We start from the raw sequence: 12,059 nt of genomic DNA on the forward strand, positions 1-12,059 counted from the left end.
ATATATATATATATATATATACACACACGTTCTCACGTGCATTCAAATTACATCGTACGCATAAATTTCATATAATTAACATTCCCTTAACGATGAGACAATCCGATGCAATAATCGCGACTGATCTCTTTTTTCTTTTCTCTTGGCAATCGGTGACTTAATTTAACGCCATATGGGAAAAGGACGGCGAGAGACGGAGAACGGATCTTGTATAAACATGAAATTTGTTCATGATTCAATTATTCGAATTCACGAAGGACATCGAGAAGTTTCGTATTAGAGTTTCGAAATCGCTGCGATACATAAAGCTGTTTGTTTAAAAATAATATTAATCACAATCTGAAATGTCAACAAAGCTGCATTACTTAACATCTTTATAACTGCGTTTTACTCAAATGTGTGCATTGAGCTCACGCCACTTCTACGAACATCTCATATGTCGCTATGATAACATTTTATAAGCTCGTTAATTATTTTAATTATCGAATATTCAAAGAATTTAAAATTAGAAACATTATCATAACGAGTCACTTTTTAATAGCAACTGGTATCAATGTTAGCATAGAGCAATTATTTAATAACTAATAATTTAATTTAACTATTAATAATGTTAATAATTATTAAATGTAAAAATATATTTGATGACTGAGTAATAAATCAAATTTATTTTCTGTCAACAAGCCGTCTTATTTTTATCCTTCAGGCGAATAGAGTGGAGGAAAGCATGGAAGAAGTGAAAACTTTCTTCAGAAGTTCTAAAATAATTGTAAAACTTCTAAAGTTCCCTTTCACATTATTTCTCTGTGAATGCTAATATTAGCTCTAAAAAGAGCATTTAAAAAAATTGGTAACTTTGGTTAAAACAAGATTGTCGTATACATAATAAATTGATAATTTTGGTATAAAGGTATAATAATAAATAAAGTTAAGCGTGTTAAACACCGATTTCTTCTCTTCAACGTTAACGTTTGGAAATGGAGACCACAATGAATTATGCGAACGAGTTTAAATATATTTTATCCCAATAATTGACGACGATTGGAATATGAGAAAAATTCTAGAGGGACTAAAGATTCAATTGACGAGTAAAACGATGCCGTATAATACGGCTCGATTGGCCCATTGCATCCCTTTTCATGTTATTAATATATTTTTATTCATTTATTATGCATCTCTAATCATTAAACACTGGAGAAGCGATGATCAACATTTTAACGTTCTTATAAATTGAATTTTATTCCACATTCTATTTTATGAAACTTAGATTTTTTAATTTAAATAGATTTTTTGATTATTTCTGAAAATCGTTGATTATGTTTTAATTAAGTCTTTGAGAAAAATTCGAAAAAGTCGAATATGTAAGATTGTAGATAAATGTGTGATTAATTTCGGAAAAAAATACCCGAAAATATATTTGATCCGAGAACATACTAATAAATTTAAAATTAAAAAAAAATTTATAAAAAGAAATTTATATTAATGTTTTTATTTATAAGAAAAGTCTTTGTATTAGAAAATTTCAAAAATTAAGATGTTTACATCGCAAGTTTAACATAACAATAATTTTATTAAATAATTATTCATTTCTGTAAGGACATACTTTTAAAAGATTAAAATCGAGAAATTCAAATTTTTTTTGCTGTTGTATAATTAGAAAAAGTTTTAAAAATAATTAGTCTTTGAGTATCTTTTTCCAATATCGATCTTGAACACTAATAATCAGGCACGAAGAGCAAGATATAAATGAAAAAAGTACATTTGATTTTTTTTAGGATATGACATAGAAATATTTTAGAAACAATTTGGTCATTGATACAACTTTTTTACAATAAATACTTGATTATTCCTTTCAAGTTTAATCTATACAACTCGAAAAATATTGCAATTTGATCATATTCTCATTAACATTATCAGTTTGCAATGTTTTTTTAATATCCTTAATATCCTTTTTAATATCATTAAACAAATTTTTAAATTCATTTTTATGTTTTCAAAAGTAATAAAAATAATATTTTCGCATTATTCATACTCTACTTTTACTCTATTTTTATTTATTAAAATATTTCGCATAGTGTTTCATGAATTCGGATAAAATCTAATTGAGATTGGAATTTTTAGGTAGAAATTTTATTTCTACGATTACTTAATAATCTTATTTCGAGAATCAAATGTCTTTTTTCATCCACATCACAAATTGAAAATTTGATTATTTATTATTATAATATATTCATCATTGACGCCATTTTCTCATAATCGCATTTTTCTACTTATTTCAATTTTTCCTTTTCTTAAATGTCCTTTACTATTTTTTCGATAATAACTTTCTTATATTGTAGGAAAATGTGAATACACTAATTCAATTCTGAAACTCATGAAAGAGTTACAAAAGATTTACTGAATCTGATATAATTATCTGATTTTCGATTTTGTATCCCGACAGCAGAATTTGCTGCATAAAAAAATTGCGCGATTAACGCAATCTTTATTCTTTCTCTTATATATAGAATTTAAAATTAAAATTAATTATTTAATAGTTTTACACATAGCTTTTCCGCTTGTGTCGTCATGCATTCAGTTCCATTTAATTTAATCGACAAATTCTAATTTTATGGCATGGAAAAAAAGAGAGAGAGGAACAAATCATTTATCAAATAATCGGTCAAATAATTGGCAGAATCATTCGCTCGTTCGTTCACTCATTCGTTCGCTCGCTCATTTATTCGCACATCGAGTTTCTTCTCGCGAAGACCGTCACAGAAAATAAAACGCGCCCGAAACCAACTCTTTTTCCTTAAAAACAATAATGTAAGACTAGAATTCAACAATACATACGGTTTTTAATCGCTGTACAAACGCAGTTAAAGTATAAAAGTATAAACAGCTAAAACATGAAAAGCAAAACGCCGTTTAGAAGTAATTCGCACGTAATGCGTTAATCAAAATTATGTGTCTGAATTTTTAAACGGAATAATCACAGGAGAGGACAGTTCGTCGAGAAGAGAACCATTAAGAATTGCTTTTCTTTTTCGAAGTTTACTCTTTCTCGCAGTGTTTGACGTTCGAAGAGACACTGAGATCATAATATTTCCAATCTCTTTTAAGAAATTTCAGACCGATCTGTTTTCCTTGATTAATATATCAGCGAGAACAAATCATTTTTTCAAGCTTGGTTGCACTTTAGTGATGCGTAGCTGGATAAAAGATAGTTTACGATACAATTCTCGAAAAGAACGATTTGCTTTAAAAATTTAGCTACAGATCTGAAAATAATTTTGTTGGATTATCAAAACACTTAAGTATATATTGTACAATGAATAATGCTGCAAAAAGTTTTGACATTTTAGCAACTAACTTAAGCATCTTAATTATGATTATCCTATATAATTATAATTATTTGATGGTCTAACAAAATTATTTTTAAATTTATATCTAGCTAAATTCGAGGAAGTTTTACGATTTACGGGTTATTTCCATATCTTGAGACATCGTTAAATGCTATTGCAATTAACTTCATCAGAACAAGAAGCAATCTGATACTGGAAGTTTTTCTAGGGGATTCTCTTTCTGTACGGATCTAGCTAAATTAAATATTTTAGCAAAACCGTTCTTTCCGTGTAATATTCTCTGATCAAATTGAATCGACGAGATTTTTTTACGCGTGAATCTCGACAAACAGTGCAATAATTATTCCGACAAATCTATCTCATTTTCTCTCTTCACCGTGGCAACTGCTAATTTTAGGTGAAGTGAAGTCTTTGCGAGAATGAAAATAATATAAGAATATTCTAGGATTCGAGAATATATATGTATACATGTTTCTTTTTTTCAGAATCGGAATAATCACGTGCTTTTGGAAAATAGTAATATCTCCGTTTTGAGAATATTGTCCGGGAATTTTGAGAATATTGCCTAAAAACACGCGATTATTTTCAAGATATTCTAGAAACAGTCAGAGAATATTCTCTTATCCTTACATCCTTGATTACATAGTACATTCGTGAAACTTAATCGTACATCGATACAATAGAGCCACATTTACAATCTACTTGTTTGTCTTCTTCCTCTTCTTTTCCGTTTAATTATCCTTGCTCGTGTATATTATAGATTTATATATATATTTTTATGCACGATGGATATATGTATATCCTTATGTCTTTGTATATATCTGCACTTTACCTATATTTATATATGTATAGTAACGAACAACATTAATGATTACGCATTAGGCTACTCTTTAATTGAACAATAAATAAAATAGTTTATGTATATAGCATACATCTTTTTGTATTCCACAGGCCATAGATGCCCTTCACAAATAAATGTATCTCAATTTTTGTCAATCGTCATGATGTAAAACACTCAAAGTTGATAACACGAAATAATGGTCTGAAGATTCCTCTGCAAGATTATTTTAATTCAATTGCGGTAATCATATATTATATATATCTTTTTCTCGATAAATGGCATACTCGAGCAAATACGTTCATTCAAATTGACCGTTTTCAATATTATACATAGAGAAACATTTAATTCGTATATTACAAATGCATCATGCGCTGCGATATTGTGAATTACTCACAAGAATTTATGGTACATTTTATTTCGCAAAATAGAATATAGTTGACGCATTCGATTAGAGATTTTTCCATCGCAATTATTAATCTATTAACAATTAATATCGCAATGAGAGAGAAATACGCGAGATAATTCCTGCATTAGAAAATTTAAACGTCTTAAAAAATCTTTTACAAATCATTTTATTCGTTTCTTTTTTTTACGAATATGAAGACAATATTCCCGGAAATTTCTTGGTCTAAATTAGCCTCTTTAGACATTCAACTTTCTCGCTCAATTCTTAGCTATTGCAGCAGAACAAATTCTCAGGCCACCAACCGCGGAGGCTGAGTTTCTTGTCAGAGGAATCCTCGACCACCAGGACGTATCACTTGATCTCCTCTCTGCTGGGCGATCTCGGTGGATGCGGTGACAGCGGCGTTTCGTTCGGATGTCTTTTTGGCCGGAAGCTAGCTGTCAATGAGGATATCCAACCGCTTTGTGAGCCGTGATCATGCAAGGAATCGCTGTTGCTATTGCTCCGAGTGCTATCAATGCTCATGCCGGATTTAAATCGCGAAAATAATCCAGGTGACGATTTTTTCGTCGTCGCGGGCGAGCAGAATGCGGAATGCTTCTTTCGTGACTTGGACACCTCTTTGCAGAGCATCGAGTCTAGACTACCGGTGTGAGGACGCTCCTCTGCCTTTTTAGGATCTAGCACGCCTAATACAGCAGCTTCCGCTGCCTGTTTTGCCATTTTGGAGATATCTTCCATGCTGGCCGAACTTCTTCTGATTTCTACCTTGCCGATATCTTCTTCGATATCGCAGCAGGTATCGTCTGGATTGACTATAATTTCAGGTTGTTGATTCTTCGAACGAATGTCTATTTCATGAAACTCGATGTCCAGAGTTTGATGTCGAGTCTTCGTTTCCTTCAAGCTTTGCGACTTGCCCTCAGGGTTTGACAAGTTTCTGCGGTGCTTGGAAAACGAACGGGAGCCAGAACTGGCTGCCGGTAAAGCCTCCAAAGAAGTGGACGATCTCTTCTCTTTGGCGAATACTGTTCGCCAGCTCTTATTCTTACTATCCGTGGACTTTCGAACCTTTGGCAGAGTCATCGCCCGTTTGTCCACTGGCGATAACTCCACCACGGTTGCAATGGCTGCCTTGTTGCCGTGTTTTAATGAGGACTTAACCAAGTTGCAGCGCTTGCAAATAAACAACGAATTGTTATATCTCGATGAGGTAGTCGTGGCCGAACCACTACTAATCGAGTTACTCTTATTGAGCATCTTCGAAGTATGCTTCGGTTTTGGACTAGGCGAATCCTTTGAGTCAAAGCTCATGCTAAGGCGGTCCGTAAAGTTCCTCAGTCGTGAAAATAGGGACTTGTTATTCGGCCCAGTTTTGTCGTCGCAGCAACATCGCAAACCGATCGATTCCCGACTACTGTGAACATCCCTGCGGCTTGATCTGTTTTCCTGATCGTTCTCTATGACATTGCTGGTTTTTCTTACATTGTTCTTCGGCTGCGAGCGGGCCTCCACCGCGACGACATTACCGTTTCCCTCAGGCGTCTTGCTTTCAATCTTGACGTCTGAAATAATCATGTCTTTCTCCATTTCCTCAAGGATCCGTGTACCCTCGGCAGACCTCGCGCTCACCGGCGAGCTCAAGTCACTGCCAAGATTTTCGCCCTTGCTACGTCTCCTTTCGTAATCGTGATCACGAACAGCTTTGGCCAAGTCGTGATTATGATAATCCAACGAAGACTTTTCTCGGCTGCCCTTCCGACTGCCAGGATAGCTCTTCCGACCGGACGTCGGGCCGGTCAATGTGCCCTCCGTAGAAATTTTGAACTTTAGCGTCTTTTCGCTGATCTCTACCTCCGTGGCGGTCTCCGGATCAGAGCTCTCGACATTTTCCGCCTCCTCCATCGTCAAATTTTCTGTAATATCATCGTCGGTGGAACGCGAACGCGAATGAATTGTCGTGGCGGATCTTTTTGAGCGCATGCTATGCGATGATGTAGACTTGATAACGGTGGATGAACTACCAGTAGCGGTTGACATGTTGGATGGCGCCGACTCCCCGACGTCGACAACGCTCCTCCGATGATGACGCTCATCTTTGGCTGCTTCATTCAGCCTTCGATAATACTCCAGAGCTTCCCTGACCGGTTGAACTATGAGATCCTGAAAAACAGAATTTCATACGAATTTAGTTATATATATGTAGATGATTACATACTGCTAATTTCCAGACACAGATAAATAAGTATATATGTATGAAAAGATGAAATACCTGCAACTCGGGTAGAAGTTCGCCGAGAGCTTCAAAAAGAGGGAGGAGAACTAGGCCGATGAAGCTAACTTGGGAGGACGGCTTGGTCACTTTATCGCGATCCATGAAGGGCGTGACCGGAAGTCCCTCGAGTTTCTCTGCGTCACTCTGCTTGAAGAACTCTTGAAGCAATCTATCCAGCCACGGTTCCGCGACTTCCATCGGTCGTGCTTCGTTGCTTATATCAGCCACCTTGATCAAGATCATGGACAACTGCGGAACATAAATAAGAAATTAAGTTGATCTGATTAAATATTTCATTAAATACTTCATCAATCATTAAATATCAGTCGTCGATGAATTACCAAATTTATGTGCGCCTTGCTGGTGTAATCGAATTCGGGAGTAATGTCGGTAAACTGGCCGAGGATCTCATTATGCCGGGCCATGTCGGTCGCTAAAATGCATCTTATGATACCTTCACGAACTATTCTATACGTAGGGTTGTCCAAGGATGCGAGAATGTTGCACTCGGGCGCTTCCAAGACCCGGAATGCCACAGAGCAATGATGATTCTCCAGGGGCGAGATATCGTTGTAGCGTAACGCCAGCTCGGTCCGCGCGTTTATCTGATAAATATTATTGTAGCCCGGATGGTCAAGATCATGGCAAATACAGGAGACAATCAGTATGAGGACCTCGAGGTCACCGATTTTCGACGGAAGATCCACCGCCCAGGCTATCGCGTACATCTAGATACAATCAATTAGCACTGAGCCAATAACTCAATTCGATCTGTAGCTATAGATTAAAGCGTTATACTTGTTACTATTATACTTTTTTAATCGCTTAAGAAATAATTTAATTATATTATACTATAGAATAATGCAGTTAACGCCAATTAATAGGTGTAATCAAACAATTAGTGTAACAAACAAATAGTCATCGTAATTACTGCAATATTGTTCATCACACTTGTTATTATTATTATTATACATCTTCTCGCGTATCAACATGTAATTACAATCACGCTATCACATAACTATTAATTGTCTTCGCGGAAAATTGTGCAAATTAGAGCAGTATGAAGATAAAGAAATACTCACCATTTGCGCCACGCAGAAGCAGTGCCTGAAATTGTGAAATGGCACCTCGTTGTAATTATTGTAGACTTCATACAGGAAGTTCCTCAGAATCGGCAAGGGAATGTTGAATTTTTGAGGTAGGTCGAGCTCGACAAACATTGTCTGCAGCATCAGCAACAACTCCTCGTCTTCCCACTGTCGCGCGTCGAAGGCCGGCGAGCGTAACCACTCGCGAACGTTCGACGAAACCGTCACGTCACTGAAAATAGTACAGAAAATTATATTTACCCTTTTCTATCAAGACATGATGATATTTTCATATTCGTGATACGTGTGTTATTAACTATATAATAATTAATTTAGATATGTTTAATTAAGTTGTTCCGTTAAATAGAATAATCTTAAGAAAACAGAAAGGTACTAATTAACATAGAGGATGATTAAATTAATACCTGTTCATCCTTTTCATTAGCATTATAGTAATTGTTTATTTCATTATTAAATTTTCCATTTTTTTATTTTATTTGAAGAAACAAGTGAAATTAATCAATTTGAGGGAATATGAAACAAAATTGTTAAACATACAGAGAACTGTAAAATTGATTTACCAAGAGGGCAAGTACCGGAGCGTCAATTGCTGCGCGAAACTTCGCACCCGCGTCAGCAATCGGTCACCCAGGCACGCAGAATTAATCGGATTAATTGGTAGAGTAGTACTTTGGCCAACAGCTCTTCGCTACTTTGACAGATAATGAGTTATCTGCTCGTGCTGCTAAATCAACACGGGCTTAACATACGCCGAGACAAACGGGATTGTATCGAACGCAGCATCGATTCGCTGACATCACGTGAAGTATTTGTTACTTATATCACCTCTTCTGAGAATAGCTACGTGCCTAAGAGATGTAATGTTCATCATAATTTATGATAATACAATTGACAATAATACAATCGTAAATAATTGTAAATTCATTAAATCCAGTGAAATCAATGAAATCACATGTAATACTGGGTCACAACGTACGATGAAATTATATAATTACGTCGTATACGTGTCTTTGAATATAAAATGATATTTATATAATTACACATTGTATCTCTCGCTCAATGAATGATGTTTAGTTGTAATACCCATTTTTCAAAAGAGAAAGTTAAAAGGTCAACAAATTGATTATAATTACATCTTTTTATTTTAAATTACACTTTATTACGCTTAGTCTTTATTCCATTTGCATTTATCGTAATTAGTGGATTGCATAAGCTTATTCCATTTACATTTATCATAATTAATAAATTGTAGGAGCTTTTTGTAGTTTCTTATATCTTTTCTAATCATCTCCCATTTTCTTTACTTATTCGGATTTTTACAAGCTTCTTATTTTACAGAAACGCGTTTAATTCACCATACATACATATAAAACTGCACAATTAGCGGAATAATGATTGTATAACATGTAATGTGATTGTGTAACATCGTAATTAATGCTTGAATATTTTCTTTTATTGTATTGATCTTTGAATGATAGATAGCTAAAAGACAGTATCTAAAAAAAAAAATTCTCATTTCAATGAAGTAGATAATAAAAAGTCAACACAAAAAATCATTACTTTGAAATAAAGCCTTTGACAAAAGGTGGATGGCATAAACAGAAGATGCTCCAGAAGCGTCTTCTTTCAATCGCAGAAGACAACTGGAGCCGCGGGAAACGGACTTGAACGAAGGATCTTTACAGTATCTGTGCAGACAGCTTATTTGCTGACGACCGCTAATTGGCAATCCGTATTTAGCTATTAGGTGGAATCATGGTACGCGTGATAATGCGCGCTTTGTGATGCGCTCCCCATTATACACGCCCTAAATCGTGACGGGCCTTATTACCTAGATAATAGTAACTTAATAGCATTTCGCGGTAACACGACAGAGGCCAACTAACCACCGTCGGAGGGCTCGTCATGGTGAACGGAAGCGAACGGAATCCGCGGGTGAATGGAGATGCTATGTGTGCATAGCATCTCCGATATTTTCTCAAGTAGACCGCACTCTTTTATTTATTTTCAATGTGTCGGCATTCTCGCATTTCTTCCTTGACACGTACAGTTCTTCCTTGGCACATACAATTCTTTGGACAGCACATTACTGTTTTAATTTGTTATTATTGCAAAATCAGAGTTCGAATTTTACTGTGATATTTATCAAGAATACATTATTATTGCATTTATTATTATGGTATATTGTACAAGAATCTTTTGTGCATAATTTTTTTCGCATAATTTTTTGTATAATCATTATCGATAAAACATAATATTGTTTGGTATTAATTTTACTTGTCTAAAATACATATTATACATAATAAAAGTAAATATAATTCTTTGAGATTAAAATATTATAGAGTAAATTGACAACTGTGACACGCTTAACCAGAGAGAAATATGATTTCTTAATGAAACATGTGAAACAGATTTCCCATATATTTTCGAGGAAGATAATCTCGACGATCGAAGTCATCACTCGCGTAACTGGTTTTTCCGAATATCCATAAGAATAGAAACTTGTGACATAGAAAGATTAAACGGGGACAAGCCGGAAGAAGGGAAACGATTATGGTACATGGCGTTTACAGCCTCGCCTCGATGAGGAAGCTTCGTCCGGAAACGCTTCAACTTCTCCTCGCCGCAACCATAATCGTTTGCGAAGAATCGCTGGTAAATTGCAGTAAACGGCAGCCCGGCTTAATGCACCGTACCGAATCGCCGCGAGTATAAAACGCTTCGAAGGAACAGAAACGCATCTTGCCGCGATGCCACCTAAATGACACGATTTGCATGTCGATGCGACCTGCGTGACTGCCATCGGAGACAGAAACAATTGGAGAAAATATTTCTAAACACATTATTCATTTTATCATTGATCTTTTCCACATAAAGAAAGAATATCTATCCCTGATAATTTTCTATAGAAAAAGCGTAGATTAAATATTATAGTCACGTGAATAAATATTTACATTGTATGCCGATTGAATTGAAACATTCTTAATAATATAATTAATGTGACAATCATGGCGCAGAGGCCGTAGAGTTGCATGTCTACTCTCTGTGCTAAAATCTCGGGTTTAAATTTGGCTAAAAACATTGAATTTTTATTTTATCTCCCGAAAGGCAATGGCCAACTACGGAGAATATTCGTGCCAGAGATTCCCTTAACTGTTCGAAATCAGTAAGTCCCATATATCTGCTTATAAAAAAACTCATTCTCTACAAATATATGCAGCTTTACTATTTTCTGGGAGGATTCGGCAGTGAATTATGATATTAATTCGCTTCCATAGAAATTAAAAATATATAATACCTTTTTAAGGAAACAGGGAAATCAAGATCCAACTTAGGATGTTGATTGATCAGATTTGATTTGGTTTGTCACGCCAATGGTGATAATATATAATACAATTAATGGACTGAATGGAATGATGAAATTTTTATATCACGCTGAACATTACATTTTTTTTTCGTTCTATACAGTGTCTCTTGATATTATGACAAAAAATTATTAAGAATTAAAAATAAAATCAAATTAAATAACATTCAATAACATGTATGAAAACATATCAAGCATAGAGAATGTTTCGGAAATCGTGGAAAAGCAGGTAATTTTTCATGTAAATATAAGTTGAAAATATGAAATAAAATTTGAGGCTTTATTCTCAACATTTTCAATAATTTATAAAGTAATAAAATTCATCATGCGTGAATATCCTATTTTATTCTCGATCTCCTGTATATTCTCGATTACCCGACACAAACATGTTGGTAAACACAAACATGAACAGAGGTAGTAGTCTACAGAGAGATCTATTAAGAGTCAAAACACACATACATAGAATACTTAAAGTCTATTTTCCTGAAAATGAAGTTTCATATGAGAAAATGTTATTCTACATTTTCCACTTATTTTTTACAATGGCTGTACTAAAACTTCCGGAACATTCTATATATATGTGTGTGTGTGTGTGTGTGTGTGTGTGTGTGTGTGTGTGTGTGCGCGCGCGCGCGTGTGCGTGTGCGTGTGTGCGTGTGTGCGCGCGCGCGTGTGTGTGTGTGTGTGTGTGTGCGTGCGTGCGTGTGTGTGTGTGTGTGT

The 12,059-nt window shown here is 35.0% G+C and overlaps 1 protein-coding gene across 1 annotated transcript in view; it reads right to left on the minus strand.

The window, feature by feature from the left end:
* Positions 1–4,942: 4,942 nt before the first annotated feature.
* LOC105624447 overlaps positions 4,943–12,059 on the minus strand; it is a 37,564-nt gene continuing 30,447 nt past the window's right edge. Inside the window, exons 5-8 of the mRNA XM_012205807.1 lie at positions 7,949–8,186; positions 7,208–7,594; positions 6,864–7,115; positions 4,943–6,754 (exon numbers count right to left, since the gene is read on the minus strand). Of these exons, the coding sequence (XP_012061197.1) occupies positions 4,943–6,754; positions 6,864–7,115; positions 7,208–7,594; positions 7,949–8,186 (2,689 nt within the window). The remainder of the gene's footprint in view (positions 6,755–6,863; positions 7,116–7,207; positions 7,595–7,948; positions 8,187–12,059) is intronic.

This window comes from Atta cephalotes, assembly GCF_000143395.1.
Source record: "Atta cephalotes unplaced genomic scaffold scaffold00079, whole genome shotgun sequence".
Lineage (NCBI taxonomy): Eukaryota > Metazoa > Arthropoda > Insecta > Hymenoptera > Formicidae > Atta > Atta cephalotes.